Source organism: Onychostoma macrolepis, chromosome 22 (assembly GCF_012432095.1).
Source record: "Onychostoma macrolepis isolate SWU-2019 chromosome 22, ASM1243209v1, whole genome shotgun sequence".
In the NCBI taxonomy this organism is placed as follows: Eukaryota; Metazoa; Chordata; class Actinopteri; order Cypriniformes; family Cyprinidae; genus Onychostoma; species Onychostoma macrolepis.
The window spans coordinates 34,089,974-34,108,140 of NC_081176.1; the positions used below are offsets into that span (position 1 = coordinate 34,089,974).

Here is an 18,167-nt window from a genome sequence, read left to right on the forward strand (position 1 = left end):
TTCAGGATCATTTGAGAAAAAAAAAGTTCAAAAGAACAGCATGAGTTTGAAATAGAAATCTTCTGTAACATTATAAAAGTCTATTCTGTCAATGTAATGCATACTCACTGAAAAGATTGATTGATTGATTGATGAAATTCTACTTACACTAGTACTGTTTAAAAGATTGGGGTTTCCACATAAATATTAAGCAGCAATAACTTGTTTTTAACAAATAATAATAATAATAATCAGAAATGTGACCCTGGACCACAAAACCAGTCATAAGGGTCTTTTTTTTACATTTATTTTTTTTTTAATTGAGATGTATACATAATCTGAATCCATTGATGTATGGTTTGTTCGGATATGACAATATTCGGCCGAGATACAACTATTTGAAAATCTGGAATCTGAGGGTGCAAAAAAAATCTAAATAATGAGAACAAATGAAGTTTTGATATATTTACAGTAGGAAGTTTACTTTATATCTTAATGATTTTTGGCTTAAAAGAAAAATGTATCATTTTGACCCATACAATGTATTTTTGGCTATTGCTACAAACATACCTGTGCTATCAGGTATAGGGTCACACATGTTTCTTGAGCAGCAAATCAGTATATTAGAGTGATTTCTGAAGGATCATGTGACTCTGAAGACTGGAGTAATGATGCTGAAAATACAGCATTTCATCAAAATTACATTTGAACGTCTTAAAATATGTTCATATTTAACAATATTACAGCTTTTGCTGTATTTTTGATCAAATAATTACAGCTTTGGTGAGCAGAAGAGACTTCTTTCAATAACATTAAAAAATAAATCGTAATTATTCCAAACTTTTGACCAGTAGTGTATCCCTGCCTCGATCTATGTGCTGTGAATACTTTACTCAGGTCAGAACTACAGATGCCTGAAGAGCTGCTGTTAACATGTCCATCTCTGTTTGTCTCCGTCCAGCCAAGAACTTTTTCCGGGTGGCTTTTCGCAGCGGAGGACAGCTGCAGACGCACTGCTTCCAGGCCAGCGACACCTTCAATAAACAGCAGTGGCTCAACTGCATTCGACAGGCCAAAGAAGCTGTGGGCTCTGAGGAGTCCGCGACAGAGACACAGACAGCAGCGCCGTGCTCAGACTGCAGCGTGATGGACCTGACAGAACTAACCCTCACGCCTGTGAAAACATGAGCCATCCGGTTCAGTATTGTGCTACAGAAAAGCAAGCACTTCTCTTGAGACTGACGCTGCTGTCCATGGTTCTGTGTCATTCTGTGCCTTGCTTTCACTGCGCTGTTGTTTGTGGCAGTCGTTCAGAAACTGAGCATCTGGGTCCAGCGTTTCACTTTAATCTCACTGTCTGCACCTGAAAAGCACTACTGTCTGCGCATGAAAACAGTCACGTCGGTGTAAAAGGTGAAATATTGTTGAGGTGTTTCATGTTTGTTCCGTAATCACTAATAAAAAATGACCAGTCGAATGTTTTCACGAGTAAAGGGCGATCACAGTATTTCTGAATAAGGAATATATATATATATGTATATAACTACTTCTGTCAAACGATTAATCGCATACAAAATAAAAGTTTTGTTTACATAATATATGTATGTGTACTGTGTATATTTATTATGTATATATATATATAAATACACACACATGCATGTATATATTTTGAAAATATTTACACGTATATTCTTATATTTTATATTATATATAAATATATTTAATATATAAACAACATATTTTTCTTAAATACATACATGCATGTGTTTGTATTATTATACATAATAAATATACAGTACACGCATATATTATGTAAACAAAACTTTTATTTTGGATGCGATTAATCGTTTGACAGCACTAAATATTACACATATTCATCTCATAGAGCATGTCTCAGCACACAGTCGATGTCGGATCCAATGATGAATATTAAAACTATTGAAGAATCCACAAACGAATTCTTGTGAAGCACTTTGAAAGGAGCTCAGTTCTGTGAGACACTGTGGTGGAAATATCAGCTTTCTACATAAACTCTTCTGTAGCAGCTTGTTGGAAAACACTGCAGCTAAACAGAAAGTCTCTTGTGCCACGCAGATCAGCGCAATCTCTGTCATAGTGTTTTTGTGTGCGCCGAACCAACAACTTACGCTGTAAAGAGAGCAATCTTTGCCCAAACGTGTCTGGTGGTTTTCAGTATTGTGCAGTGCTCAGTTTATAAAAGTCTTTTATTCGGTTTCTTTTACATTTTTTTTTTTTTCTCTTGAAAGTATTGTATTGAAATGTATGATATAAGATGTTTATTTATAGTTTGTTTTTCTATTTTGGTTGCTGTTGGATTAAAAGGAAATGAGAGGTTTTATGTTGTAGAAATGAGAAACGATGAGAAAGGAAAGTGCGCAGGGCCATATGGAAGAGTTTGAAGGAAAACCGAGGTGGAAATGCATGTTTAATACATGAGAGAGACTGACGGTGTGTAACAAAACGGAAGAAAATCAAATAAACATTTAAAAAACCTATCTATTACGTTATGTTTGTGAATTGTTAAAGTTAGTTTGGGGGGGGGAAAAGTATTTTTATATGTGTATATATGTTTTTATTTGATTTTAAATGATGAGCATTGTAGTTATTCGAGGGGGTATTAATATACGCTCCGCTCTGAATTGCTGTGCTTTCGGTGTAGGAAGTGTTTTGATGCAGAGGTGTGAAGTTTAAGTTCAGCTTTGAATGTTTACCATCTTTACACAGTGGAAAACAATGTTCAGGGACGACCGAGTCCCTCTAGTGCTGCTCTGGTGCAGTGTATCACATCTTCATAATGAGGACCACAGGGAGCCACACGTTAAAAACACATTTAGCTCCTGCTCTATATCACAATCAATATACTACCTTTCAAAGGAGGCTACTTAAGCCATGCTTTTCTGACACATTTGACTGCGTTTGGAGTCTGTAATATTATTTGAATGGTTTTTTTAAAGTATTTTATGCTTCGTTTTTTAAATAAAAATGATAGTAAAATTGTGAAATAATATTACAATTTAAAATAGCTGTTTAATATTTGAATATATTTTAAAATTAGTGCTGTCAAATGATGAATCGCATCCAAAATAAAAGTTTTTATTTCCTTAATATACTGTGTACTGTGTGTATTTACTATGTATATATAAATTCACACACACACAGTATATATTTTGAAAATATTTACACGCATATATTTATATTTATATAATTTATATTATATATAAATATTTAATATGTAAACATAACATTTTTCATAAATATATTCCAAATACACTTTTATTTTGAATGCGATTAATCACGATGAATCATTTGACAGCACTAATTAAAATGCAATTTATCTCTGTGTCTTCAGTGTCACATGATCCTTCAGAAATCATTCAAATATGCTGATTTGCTGCTCAAGACACGTTTCTGATTATTATTAGTGTCGCTTTTGATCGCTTTAATGCATCCTTGCTGAATAAAAGTACATTTCAATGAAAGTATAATGAATAAAAGCATTTGAACAATAAGTATTAATGTCAGTCCAGATGAGTGAGAGCAGAACCTCTCGAGATCAAACTCCTTCAGGAAGATTATTACTATTGATGATGCAATATCAGGTCTGGAGCTCCTCGTTCTGTGATATTCCCTGAAGAGCCCACTTCTCTCAGGTGTCTGGCAGCAACACGGCCCCTGGGTGAGGCCCCTCTTCACATGATGATGGTCATGTGTGCATATGGATAATTACTCACACCTGGATGAGTCTGGAGAACAATAACACACGACAGATGAAAGACAGCACAGCAGCTCTCGAACACCATCTGCTTTGTTAATGATGCAAAATCCAATCCACGTCAGACGGCTGGGTTGAAGGAATATGCAAATTTATTTAAACGTTTCAAAAAGGAGAACTGTAAATCATAACTTGAAAATGAAACATTACATCTTAATAAGCGTCTTACAAATTAACTGTTAATACAAGTTTAGTTAAGACCCATTATAAGTCATGCAGTGCATTCTCTTCTTATACCCTTGCAAGATCAGATATGCAGATTAAATATACAAAAGGCCCGTGTGCTAAACAAAGCTGTTTCTATGCACCAGAGGGGCAGAAAACTCTGTTCTTCATTATATGTAGCATGTTAATTTATATGTTCAGTAAAAATAACTGGTGGTTTCACACCTCCACCGGGGACCAAAACGATCTGTCGTTTAGTAGCTCAGACAGCTATAGTCTTTAAGCTCATCGTGTGTTAAACATCCTTATTCAAAAACATTAGATACATAATTATAAAAAGTAATTTTGTTAATCATTGTTAATATATTGTTAGTATTGAAATAACTCATAAGAAATAATTCATAAAACATTTCATAATGCATAAGACATATCTGAATATGCAAATTCTCAAAGGTCGATTCACCAGTTAATTACAGAGATCACTAATAATGTAAGATTTGGTCTAACGGACAGATTCATAATCAGTGATGGGGAAAATTACTTTTAAAAGTAATGCATTACAATATTGTGTTACTCCCTAAAAAAAGAAGTAACTAATTACGTTACTTAGTTACTTTTTATGGAAAGTAATGTGTTACGTTACTTTTGCGTTACTTTTTAAATATGAGCAGGGCTTGATTGTTTGTGTTTAATATAAGAAATTATATTTATAGCAAATGTAAAAGCCCTTTCACACCAAAAAGTGTAATGAATAAACCTCAGGCTGAAGGAAAAGTAAATTAACGTCTGTACAGTAGAGCGCAGGAGAAGAAGGTTCAACACTCTTCAGCAATAAAAAAAACAATGAAGCACAATTGTTAGTTTATCTAAAGTCATTTTTGCTTATTAGTATGGTTGAACTGGATCATTAAAGGTCAGCAGCAAAGACACTGTAATAAAATGGTATTAGATACATTTGTGTTATTTAACATATTTGATTATTACAGGTTTCTGTCATATTCTGAGTTTGCATCTCACTGTTTTAATTCATTTTGATGAATACTAAATCTGTTTTTTTGCGAGTGGGATGAATTAATGCACGTTCACATTTAGTCTAGAACTACAGTAACATCATGTTCACACAATATGGGGACAGGACAGCTGTCAGTCAATAAACGGGAAAACAAAGTAACTTGCATTACTTTTTTGAAAAAGTAACTCAGATATTTTCTTGTAAAATAAAAAGTAATGCGTTACTTTACTAGTTACTTGAAAAAAGTAGTCTAATTCCGTAACTCGCGTTACTTGTAATGCGTTACCCCCAACACTGTTCATAATTCAGTTTACTGTCTTTAAGCCTGACTTTCTTACTAGGGACATTTTATATTCAGCAGATATAAGTCCATTCATTTCCAGAAGGCCCTTTTTGAACTATTTTGAGCCTGAAGCTGTCATTGCTTAATGAATGTGACAATAACTGCATGTACAGCTCACTCACATTCTGTCCAGACGATGTTTTATGTAATATTTATGCACATTATTATACTCTGTGTGCTATTGTTTTAATATGGTTGTCACTTGTGTTGGTGGAGCTGACTGTGTGCAGTTGAGCATAGACACCTGCAGGCGGCGTGCGCTGTGTGTGTGTGTGTGTGTGTGTGTGTGTGTGTGTGTGTGTGTGTCTGGAGCCGCTGGGCGGCGCTGCTGCGATCCGCTCTCACACACACACACACACTAACACTAACACACACTGCGGGAATGAGTGGGCATGCCCATGTGTGTGTGTTTATGTGCGGTGCGAGGCGCGTTCAGCAGCACACACAAACCCCGCGCTGCCTGCAGCTCTCCGCGGCCGCTCATGTCTGCCGCACCTGAGTGAAGCAGCGATGGAGCACCGAGGAGGCAAATCCTGCGACAGCCCCGCTGCGCCTTCATGGAGCCAAAATGGCGCCACGGAGGAAGAGTATGGAAGTCCGGACGGACCCGATGAAGAGAGACGGGTCAAGAGCGTCTCGTGGGCCGCGAAACCCGCCGAGGAGCAGCCGCGGCTCAACTTCCACATCCCCCGGAAGAGCAGAGAAAAGAGAGGTGCGCTGGCTCGCTTTCTTTGTCTGTCTTTCCGTTAACACTCGGTCCGTGTCTCAAATTCTAGCGCGCTCTAAACCTAGACAACAGTAGTGTGCAATCACGGGAACGTGTTGCTCGCGTCTGTGATTCCCAGTAATGCTGTCTAGATGGGCAGCTCAGTAATTCATGACAGAATAAATGGAGATCCGGTGCAACAAACCATAATACAAGAGATGCTATTAAATCTGTGTGTGTGTGTGTGTGTGTGTGTGTGTGTGTGTGTGTGTGTGTGTGTGCGCGCGCCCTCCCTCAGGTAACAGGTTGATCTGCCACACCCGAATGTCACCTGGGGTACAGTGGGGATCACTACATTTCATTAAGAGACCTTAAGGTCTATTTTATGATTTAAAAAAGACATGGAGAATTATTAATTTTAAACAAAATGTGAATTATTATGAGTAATTAAAGGCATAAATGAACTTCAAAGAGCCAAGGAGTTACCAGTTTCCTTTAGAAATTCATACAATTCGTTCGAATTTGCATTCTGACATTCAAAGCCTCAGTTCAAATATCCTGCATTTAACAAATTCTTGGTAAACGTTCCAAAGGTTCTATTCAAACGGTTGAATATTCTGTTCAAACATTCTAAACTTCCATTCATGCATTCGAAGAATCTTTTTTTTTTTTGACAAGGTTTTTTTCAAACACTCCAGTCATTTAAAGAGTGTAGGAATCAGTATCGGGAGTCATTTAATTGGTGTCATTTCTAATGAACAGTTCTATTGACTTCTAAGTACTTCTGCATAAACACTAAATAATTCATCCGAAATATATTATAGTCATTTTATATAACTTTTAGACTGTATATCATACTGTAGACCATATGTTGTTTATATATATTACATGAATTTAATAGTAAAAATATATATTTTTTAGTAACTTTGCAATTTTGTATATGTACACCGGTACACCGATTATGCTTAAAGACAACTTCAAACCAAAATAGCTTGTTGTTGTTGTTTTAATAAGGCAAAACACTACAGGTTAAAATAGTTTTTCATCCACTGTTCAGTTTTGAGATTTTGGGATATTTGGCTTTTCCTGTTGTTTCAGACTAGTGGAGAAACAACATCCATAATACACTTATAAGTGTTTATTTTATTGCACTATATCATTTTGCATATGTGTATTTCAGTTACAATACATCTTTAAAGGGTGTTTTTAGAAAATGTATGCAAATTAGTGCATATTTAATGAGAGTGCATCATTTGCAAATTTAACTTGTAATACAACAATGTTTGCGATTCTTATTGTAAGCAGTCATCTGGGGAAGTACGGTTATATATATATATATATATATATATATATATATATATATCTTTGTTAAAAGTTTATCATATTTAACCTAAGTCTTGCCTTAAAAGATTACAAGACTTTTTAAAGCTTTTTTTTAATAACGTTGTGTGCAGATACATTTATAGTAAACAATCCAACATTCTAGAAAAATAAGAATGGTTTGATTTCATGGTGACTTTAACAGTAAAGGTATAGTCTATTAAATCTGTGTGTTTTACTGGCCAGTTTCCAGCCGTTCATTAACATGGGGATCACTGGGGATTTGGAGGGAGTTGGTGGGTGTAGCAGCAACTCGACTGAATCCACTGAATTCATGCTTTAAAATACTACAAATCAACTTGCGTTCTATTTGAAAACGAGTCAGTTAGTGGCATGGGTTCTCGTGGTTATAACCGTGACCGTTGAATATCTGAAGCAAACACACATTATCATGCTTCTCCTCACAAATGAGATTGTGCATGATGATTGTCAATAATAGTAATTGCACCGATCAGGAAATTAGAGGACGATACTGATCACTGATATATTAACAGTGTGATTTTGCCGATCAGTAAACGGCATGATTTCATATAGCAGCCGTGTCTAAAAACATAAGACATGCATCCATTACAAGCTCCAAAACCGCTTCAGTGAGAATCATTCGTATATATGACTTTTTTTCCCGTCTGGCTGTTTTGTTACAAAAACCACTAATAATAAGCAACTGCATGAAGATGCTTGTCGGAAATGGTTCAAAAAAGTTTTATTTATTTATTGCAAAATGTACTAATTGATGCAGGGTTTATAATGCAAGGTAAAATGTAGTGATTTCTTCGCCTTTGTTTCAGTAGGACAGTGTGGAGAGTAGCCACAAGTCTGTTGGCTCCACTTATTTTAAAAGAAAAACATTTGAACAACTGATATTGTACTTTTCTTACAAAGTAAATCTAATGAATAATTAGGCTAGTTATCAATTAGGGTGTGTGATATTGGCCAAAAATATTTTTATAAATATAGTGTTTGTCAACTTGTCAGTAACAGTTATGTTTTTGTGCTGCACCCTTGGCTAGTCTAACCTTTTAATGCATAGTCTTTGATGGCAATTTCTAATGTTTAATCAGTGAATTGATAATCAATGTTATATACTCAGAAGTTATTTTGCCTTTTGCATAAAGGCTGGTCCTGATATTAGAAATGAAACAATGATATAACAATATATAAAGTATTTGTAGTGAATTTTAAATGTGTTGATTTTTAGGTCTACAGATTTTTATGAGAGCAGTAACTAAACAATATATTGCTTCCGTAGCCTTTCATTTGCACATTATTTACAAGACAACATTAGACAGAATATGGAATGTGTTTTTTTTATATATATATATATATAAAATAATCTAAATTGTCTAAATAATCAAAGAAATGTGAAACTTGATCATTACATCTGCACATCAGTCCTGAGTCTATAAAAACAGGAATGTGCTGAGTGTTTTTATATGTACATGTAGCTTATAATGTGCTGTGGAGATCTGACCATCCTGATTTTGAGGTTTCGGTAAACCTCTGTATAACCAAAATGTGTTGTGTGGCATGACACAAAAACTGCTGCTGTGATTCATTCCCCTGTGATATTATCCATATATGAACTATTTTCCATAGTCTGGGTTCAGATGAGGAGTGCGAGAGGATGTAATTGGGTTTTGTTCTCCATTCACAGCTCTCTTTCAGTGTGTGTCTACGGACTCCAGAGAGTTTTCCGACATTCTGCAGATTCTCTCCTCCAGCTACAAGGACTCTTCCTCCACGGGGACGTTTGTGTACTCCAAACCTCGCCTCGTCCACAGTGAACCGCTGGAGAAGGACGTGAGTGTTTGGCTCTTCTACTACGGTGTATTTTACTGCATGTTATGGACTGTGTGCAAACGTGAATTATTTTTCTCAAAAGGCAGTAAAATGTAATGAACCATCATTATAAGTGAGATTGAACACCTATATGGAGGAATATTCATATGTTTGTCACAGAATCGGAGTATGTGTAGCACTGAGTGTAACATCTAATAGTAGACACTTTCAGTGTACAGCCTGTTTTTTATTTATTTTTTACTTGTTTTTCTATGTACATATTTTTAAGCATTGTGGTAGCACTGAATATGTTTGTTTTTGTGAAACATTAGATGCACCCATTTATTTTGATTTTTTTTACCAAATTCTGTTTTCCATTAACTTTATGGATTTCATTAAATTTGATTAATCAAAATAATCTCTTATTAATTGATTTTATTAAAAATATATATTATTTTACTTATTTCTTTTCAAGAGAAATTGTGTATATTTACATTTTTCTGCTAAATAAATTTATAAATAATTTTTCAGGTAAATATTCCTTTAAAAATAATGATTTAATAATAGTTTTATTAGTAGTAGTAGTGCTATCTTTACATTAAGTAATATTTTTGTCTCAGTTTTTCAAGTTAACTCAAATACATCATCTCATATACACAGAAATTTAAAGGTATTCACGGCAACCCGTCAAAATAAAAGTTTGGTTTAACTTGAAGAAACTGTGACACAGATATATTACTATTGAGCAGTGGAATGTACATGCTAATAAAATTATTAAAACTTTATTTTTTAAGGAATAATCACAATATTTCTTTCAGGTTTTAGTTATAATAGTAAATCCCCATTGTATGCCAAAAATGTTAAGTTTGTTTAATTTTCATTAATCAAAAGAGGGAGGGACATTTCATAAGGCTGTTGTAAGAATGCATTTGAATAAATTGCTAAAACCGAGAATTTGGTAACAATAAAACATAAGGTGAGAAAAAATAAAACATTTCATAGGGCCCTAAACATGTCATTTTTGTTAAACTTTTAAAAAGTTGATGTTAAATTGTATAAGTTTCATGTTTTAATTAATTAGACATGCTTTTTGATCAATAAAATTAAAATTAACCATTAAAAAGTAGTAGCGGAAAAATTAAAATGGAAAAAAATTAATTTGGGTGGAAACGTAATTTGGGACAAAATAAAATGGATTTCATAGGGCACTACTTGTATTCTGATAAATACGTTTATTATGACTCTAAAATTTCACATGTCAGTTTATATTTAAAAATTCTCAATTCCAATACCACAGAAAAACTACTAGACTAATATAAAGTTAATATAAATATAGTAAATATACAACATGACTTTCTTCCGTGGAGGACAAAAGGAAATGTATTGAAGAATGTGTCTGGATGCTCTGTCTCAAGAAATTAAAGTCAAAGGAGACTGGAGCTTTTAAACTTCAAAATATTCAAAAATAGTGAGCTATATTCTTTCAACAAGAGCAAGTACATTGTGTTGTGTGATTGAAATCAAGAAATCATGAGAGTGGAACAATGTATGGGTGCGCAAATTATGACAGAATTTCCATTTGTGTGAAACAATCCTTTAAAAACACGCATTCAAAATAAATAAATAAAGGTGTGAAGCACATCTTGGTCAGAATCACAACTGTATTTTATTGGGCAAATGCACACACACACAGACAAGGAATTTGTTATAGTTTCTGGGAGCTCACTTGCATACATGTATGGATTAAGTAATGTATTTAAACTTAAATATAAATATGCATTTAGATAAATATAACATTTACTGACAGTGCATTGACACCATAACACATTATATTCACTTTATCATCCCAGTGTGTCTCGTCAGACTGTTGTCTGCATAAATCCAAGTAATCTCATTCTTCATTCCTTCTGAATAATTATTTTTATGCGGTCAACTGAGATTCAAGCGTGGCTTTAATGTTGTGTGTGTAGTTATATGTCTGTGGTTATGAGACCGATTTTGAACAATAATACTTTCGGCTTTGTCTGAATGTTTGAGATCGATCTTTGTGCATCAAGTACAAAAGTAATATTGTGATGCTTTGAATGCGCAGTTCATGGAGAAGAGAAGGGAGCTCAAGCAGGATGGGCGCACAGAGAAAGAGCTGTCTGAGACTTTCTGCTTCCTGCTTTGTGATGCTCAAAAGGTAAACAACTTCATTTGTTCAGCCATTCATTAGTTCAGTGTATTCAGAGTATCACGCAGTGACGGTCAGCTAAACAGATGATCATTTGTCATTTTTTGGTCACTTTCTGATGTGGTTTCTCTCTTGTATTTGTGTGTGTGTGTGTGTGTGTGTGTTTTGTGTGTTGGTTGCAGGTCTCGGTGGTGTGTGAGAGAGGACTGTCTGTTGGCAGCAGCTGGATGAGTATGTTGGGGAATCCATCTAAAGGTGAAATAATCTTCACAACACATCTAGACTTTCTAACACTAATTCTTGAGTTTTGGTAGGTCATATTTTGCTAGGAGTCACAGGGAATGCAATGAGAACTACACTTTATGAGTGTCAAAAGTTCTTAACGTGCATTAGTGTGTGTGTGTGTGTTTACCAAAACACCAAAATTAAAGTTTTCTTTTAGCAAAAACTGAAAATGCAATCATCAAATGTAAAATGCTTCATAACACTAATTCTAGAGTTTTGGTAGGTCGTATTTTGAGTCACAGGGACTTATTTTGCTGTACAATACTATTACTAGATTAATATTTCTTTATTTTCTAAAAGTTAATTAAACAAAAAAAAAAAAAAGTAAAATAAAAATACAAACAATATTTTAATTTGTGATGCACCAAAATTCAAAATTTATAAATATGTTTTACCAAAACACCAAACATTTAATTTGCACACAAGGCAGTTTTTATGTCAAATTTATAATGATAAACTTCTCATAAAATTAATATTTATAACAATGATTCTTCCCCAATTTATTCTTGAAATGTAAACGATTAAATGCTAGGTGTAAAACATTTTTTAAATTTATTCAAGCATTCATTAAATAATAAAGACAACAGGTTAAGTAAAAATATAATGAATATGTAATATACTGCATATATTTAGGAAAATGCTTCTCTCTAGAGTTGTTTTTCTAGCTGGCTGATGAGTTTTGGACATTGAATGAACTTCCTAAAGTAAATGTGACATTACATGGCATATTGTTTGAAAAGATATTTTATTAACAACTTTTCGTGGTTGAAACACTGTTTGAGTGATTACATCAGATGTTCATTCATGTTTATTTCGTGCTGTAACTAGTAGTAAAGAAACTGTAAATGGGCGTCTATACAGCGATCTGTCACGCCACATCAAACAGCATCAAAACGGCTTTTAATGTTTGAGTTTCATGAGGAGTATTTTTTAAAGAGTGGGCTGGATGTGGGTGTTCCACCAATGGTAAGAAATCAAGAGCATAATAAAATAATTGTGCTGAGAGATTGGTAATGAACTGCTAAGAACAGGAGAAAAACACCCGTGACTGAGGTCGTTTATGAACTGTGTGACATGGAGAGCTGCCTTTGAGATGTTTCATGTTCTGCAGGAAACTCAGCTTTGTTGTCTTGACCAGTGAAGTGTAATTTTTGCTTACATCTGTAGTGCATCAAGTGAGTAATGATTATGTTGATTTTACAGGTGTTTACCTGTGTCAGTTTTCTGATTTACTTCAAATCAGCCCCATCGAGCCTGGATTTACAGGAAACATCATCATATTTAAAGTTATAAAGGTACAGCAGCAGCTTGAATGATGTTGTTTTCAAATGAAACATCAGTGTTGTTGAGTCTGAGGAATGTCCGATCTTTTGTCCTCCAGGGTAAAGTGAAGAGTGTACATGATAGTATGTCCAAAAGTATGGATCCTACACCTAAATTTGACAGCCATTTCTCCAAGAACTCAACCAGAGTGACGTCTTTACAGTCGTACAGGGCATTCGAGTACACTCAGGTAAAGTCCCTCAAATAAACCCAAGTAAAATAACTCCTAATAAAGATATTTTATCAAATGATCAAGATCACATGTATTTGCTGTAAGATGGCTGCTTTCTTCACAGCAATACTTCTACGAGTATGTGGATTTCGAGGTTTCGTCCAGGCCGAGACACGTGTGTCCGTATGCGGTGGTCTCTTTTTACTTTAAAGGCAAAGAGGCTTCAACAGCAGCCCCCAAACCGCTGCCTCCTCTCAGGTATCTGACCGCTCTCCTTTACTCTCAGTATTAAAACAAGGACTAGGAGATTTAAGGACAGTTCCTTTCCTAGAGCCGTGAACATTATGAACTTTAATATGCACTGACTTCATATATATTCTTCACTCTGAATGTCAGTCTAAGTGTAATACACTTTCTTTTCCTACTTTGATTGTACATCTAATTTTTATATAGTACATATAGTGCAATAAAAGTCTTTATTTTGTAATACAACCTTTTATTTTTTCTTCTTATTCTGAATGCAATACTCTTATTGTGCAATGTAATTCTTAATTTTCTTATGTTGAAAGGAGGACTGCAACAAACAATTATTTTGCTAATTGATTAATCTAACGATTATTACAACGATTAATCGACTAATCCTCGATTATTTCACTGATTAATTAGTAGATTTTGATTATTCAGGTTTTGCAATTAAATTAGTTATACATATTCTAACAATTAAATAAAGGTAATCAGTTCAGTTTTTGAAAATCATATTATGTAATTACAATTACGCAATTAATTTAAACAAATAAATATATTTGGCACACAAAAAGAGATGACCTTTTATACTAAAAAGTAACTGAATGACACCTTATCCTGCCTAACATCTTTTGTAAGTCATATGTATAAGAAACATAATAAAGGTAAGTCATAATTTTTGGATAAAGTATTTTATTCACAACCTAATCACTCTTAAAATACCTTATAGGGTTATGATAATCAAAACAGTCCTGAGCTAGGTCAAGCTTTGATCTCTGAAAACCAAACTGTCACTTTAATGAAATAATGTTTTCCCCACTAATAAAAATATTTCAATCATTAGCTAGCTCCACACTGGAGAGTTGCTTTATAACAGAAAATCAAGTAATAATTCTAACTGAAAGCAACACTGACTCCGGTTTTTCATGTTTAATACTGTAAAGTAATGCTGTCAAATGATTAATCGCATCCAAAATAAAGGTTTGTGTATACTGTGTATATTTTATGTATACATAAATATAAACACATGCATGTATGTATTTAAGAAAAATGTTATGTTTATTTGTTAAATATATTTATATATAATATAAAATTTAAGAATATAAATTTATAAATGTTTGTATATGTATGTGTATAGTCTTTTTATTAATATTTTACATATTATAACAACACTTTAAAAATGAAAAAGGATGAAAAACTCCAACAGAGCTCCCCACCCTCACTGCACCATTATTATACATTATGGTATGCACACTCTTAATCTATTCTATACCATATTATTATTATTATTATTATTATTATTATTATTTTTATTTATATACATATATGCATGTACGCATAGATAAATGTTCATTCATATACTATACATATATGTACATTCAACCACAATAGATTTTAAAAAGAAGAAAAAGGAGGGAAAGAAAGGGGGAAAAAGACATCAAAATTAAACAGCAAATATTAAATTTGGATCCATTCGCTCCATGTATGTTGTGTGTCATCTTCCCTTGAGTTGCATCCAGGAAAGCTGAATTACAGTCTTGCACTACAGCGTCACACTGGTCAAACCACATTATTGCAAGGCTCTTACATTAGCTCATATGAGATCAAACCACTACTCAACAACAAAAATATTTGTCAACAATTTTTAGTCAACATTGTCGATGATGTCGACTAATCATTTTAGCCCTAGTTGAAAGTAAGTCTTAGTGCAGTTCAGCTCTTTATTGTACAAGTATGTAACACAGAGTTACGTTTGTAATTCATGTTTTGTTGTATGTGCACTGTGATATGTAAATTATGCTGAGGGGAAGCTATCCTAATTTCATTGTACGTGTGTAAAAGGAATTCAACATCATTCATCATTAAAATTGTCTTGTGTTGTTCCTCAGGTCCAACAGTCAGCCATCAGGGACGAGCAAAGGTGGGCATCACTTTCAGTTAAACAGCATTTTATTTCAGTTATTAAAGGAACAGATCACCGGTGTTTTCTGGTGCGTTTTTTAAAATAAATTCTCAGATCTCTTTTCTATACTGCGACATTTTATATTGTCTGGCAAGCTCCAAAAAGGACAAAAGAGCACCATAAAAGTAGTTTGTAGTAGTCACTTGTGAAGTCGCTATCACAATAAACTGTCGTTGTGTTGAAAAAAATCTTTAAATTCACCTTTTGTAGAATAGGGAAAAAAAAAAAACAGAATACTTGTTTGGAATGACATGAGGTCAAATAAATAATGACAGAATTTTGTTGTTTCCTTTTGTTGTTGTGATAGGTAGGCGCTGTTACACGGTATGGCGAGGGCATTTTGTGAACGGGGGGAAAGACGTGTACCAGGCCAGCCTTCGATCGCTCTCTCAACCTTTCCTGCCCTACAAACTGTGAGTCAACAGCAGTCGCCATGTGTATGTTAAATGACACTGGGCATGTGATAATGAACGATGGCTGTTGTTGTTTCAGGCCAGAGAAGATTGAGATAGGTAAAGTCATGAGCCTGCAGCAGGTCAAGCAGAAGATCCCGTCTGCCCTCTTCTCCTGGAGCCTCTACACGGGCAGCCATGAAGGTTTGAGCATTAATGTAACAGCCTATGCTTTAATCGCCTCACAGAGTCCAAGTAGTGGTCAACCGATATATCGCCAGAGCCGATATTATTAACCGATATTTGCCATTATTTAATGCTCAGCATCACCCAATATTTTTTTTCTGCTTGGCTGCTGAGTGTTGTAAGCAGGACTTTTATTTTGATAGACTGCAAGTGTCTGATTGCAGACGCACGGCTCCCGTTCTTCATTAATCTTCATTAGTTTACTCTTTGACTATCAGTTCTTTTTTTATACAGCGATTAAGTAATCATCAGTTATTTAACCATGCATTACTATCTGTGGAAGTCGTTTGTATTTCAAACACATTAAAATGCACAAATTCATTTTATTTCTAGTTTACATGTAATGCAGGCATTCCCAAACGTTTTTGTCAGCCGAACCTCTTTCACCTAATATATTTACTCGAAGATTTTAAAATAAATATTTTAACTAAGTTTTGCACGTTCATGATTCTCTGACGTTAGTTATGGTCACATGACATGAAGGTTAACAAATAAAATAAATAATTTTTAGCATTATATTTTGATTTGATATTTTAAAATTATTTATTTTAATTGTCATTTTTTATGAATTAATTATTATTAGCTTTTCATTAAACTCACAAACCCCTTGCAAATCCTTCACAAACCCAGTTTGGGAAACCTGACTTAATGTAATGTTTAATGCACTTTAAATACAACAAATGGAATATATTTTCTTACTCTTTGTATTTTTATGTCAATATGGTACAAGATTATCCTGTTTAAATCAATGTGATAAACGAGCGAGGTCAAAAATAATCTAAAAGTAGTCTGATTATATTACCTAAAATATAATGATTACATTACTAACTGCCATTTTTGTCATGTAATTTGGAATCAGTAACAGACCACAATTAGTAAGTAATCCACCCAGCTCTGTCCGCAAATATGCGTTTTAAACAAGTCTTTGAGTATCTAATAAACGTTTCATGCCACAAACCACACAAACTATAAAAGATGGAGAATGAGAGCTCCTGTTTGTCTGTAAATATATCGGTCATGATTTTCAGCCAAAGTATAGTATATTGTGATGTTTGTTTGTTTTCTTTATTGTTGTTTTGCATATAAATGTTGGGATGTTAATGCTGCGTTGGCTGTGCTGTGTGTGTGAAAAGATGATGTGATGTAAATAATGGATCTGCTTTGTTATTGTAGTGTCTAAAAGTGGCATGTTCTGCAGTCTGTTTGACGTGGTGGAGAAAGACAAAACTTCTCCAAAGAGCTTGACGGCATTGCTGCAGAAACTGGAGGAGGAGGGTCTGGTGAGCATCAGTCCTGAGTCATATTTCTGCAGCTGTGTGTACTTGAGCTGATTGTCGTCTCGTCACTGCAGGTTTTGGTGAATATGGTGCGGGACAGAGGTTTCCTCTTCTTGCTTTCTGCCAGTCAAATGGCCAACTCGAGCGGTATGATCTAATGAAATGCTAGTGTAAAAGAATCTGGTCTTTGAAATATCAGAATGAAATTGACTTTATTTTGATTTTACAGAGCGACGAGGTGGTTGGAAAATGTCCTCTATACAAGCACTTTTTGTTTACCGTGAGAAGCGTGACTGGTTGAAGAGAGGTGAGTATTTGGAGAGATGCACGAGGTTAAATTGCATTTCCTCTTAAAGCCAGAAACGTATTTAATGCAAGCACTTAGTCTCACTCTTAATAGTTCTTGTGGAGAAAATAAACTTCATTACTCATGGGGGCCATTGTATTGCCTTCAAATGTCTGTGTTTTTAAATGGATGTTATCGTTCATGTAGATATTCATAAACGTACGCAGTTTATCTTAATTCGGATAACTTGGTCAAAGATGTTCTTTTCAAACTAATGTTGCCGCAGTGCCAAAATTCATTAGATTTACTAATACTAATGAGATTTAAAAAGTCTCAATACCAAAGATGATAAAAATACACATTTTAACTGTTTAACTTGGTTTAACTTTTTTAATAGCGCGCTTAAATGAATATGAACGTAATAGTAAGTTAAAACAATTAACAATAACACTTTGCTTAAAGCCTGTAAGTATAATGCATTGTAAATGTATTCATTGTAATGCATTATATATTTTCATAAATGTAATAACGTTAAAATAAGTTATAATATTTAAAGGTTTGTTTTTCTTGTGTTTTAATGCATTATACTCTCTAAAGGTGTGACGACGAATAGATAAGTATTATAATGCACAATGTTGGGAAGGTTA

The 18,167-nt window shown here is 34.1% G+C and overlaps 2 protein-coding genes across 8 annotated transcripts in view; both read left to right on the forward strand.

Annotated features, from left to right (window-relative positions):
• arhgef3 (Rho guanine nucleotide exchange factor (GEF) 3) overlaps nt 1–2,495 on the forward strand; it is a 56,776-nt gene extending 54,281 nt beyond the window's left edge. For all 4 annotated transcript variants that reach the window (XM_058759419.1, XM_058759420.1, XM_058759421.1 and 1 more), the window contains one exon: nt 941–2,495. In XM_058759419.1, coding sequence (XP_058615402.1) covers nt 941–1,167 — 227 coding nt within the window. In that variant the 3' untranslated portion in view covers nt 1,168–2,495. The remainder of the gene's footprint in view (nt 1–940) is intronic.
• A 3,115-nt stretch (nt 2,496–5,610) lies between these two features.
• Nucleotides 5,611–18,167, forward strand: part of tasora (transcription activation suppressor a) — a 35,691-nt gene continuing 23,134 nt past the window's right edge. For all 4 annotated transcript variants that reach the window (XM_058759410.1, XM_058759412.1, XM_058759411.1 and 1 more), the window contains exons 1-13: nt 5,611–6,004; nt 9,033–9,178; nt 11,250–11,342; nt 11,516–11,588; nt 12,822–12,913; nt 13,000–13,131; nt 13,238–13,371; nt 15,246–15,277; nt 15,627–15,732; nt 15,812–15,915; nt 17,131–17,237; nt 17,309–17,381; nt 17,464–17,541. In XM_058759410.1, the coding sequence (XP_058615393.1) occupies nt 5,803–6,004; nt 9,033–9,178; nt 11,250–11,342; nt 11,516–11,588; nt 12,822–12,913; nt 13,000–13,131; nt 13,238–13,371; nt 15,246–15,277; nt 15,627–15,732; nt 15,812–15,915; nt 17,131–17,237; nt 17,309–17,381; nt 17,464–17,541 (1,372 nt within the window). In that variant the 5' untranslated portion in view covers nt 5,611–5,802. The remainder of the gene's footprint in view (nt 6,005–9,032; nt 9,179–11,249; nt 11,343–11,515; nt 11,589–12,821; nt 12,914–12,999; nt 13,132–13,237; nt 13,372–15,245; nt 15,278–15,626; nt 15,733–15,811; nt 15,916–17,130; nt 17,238–17,308; nt 17,382–17,463; nt 17,542–18,167) is intronic.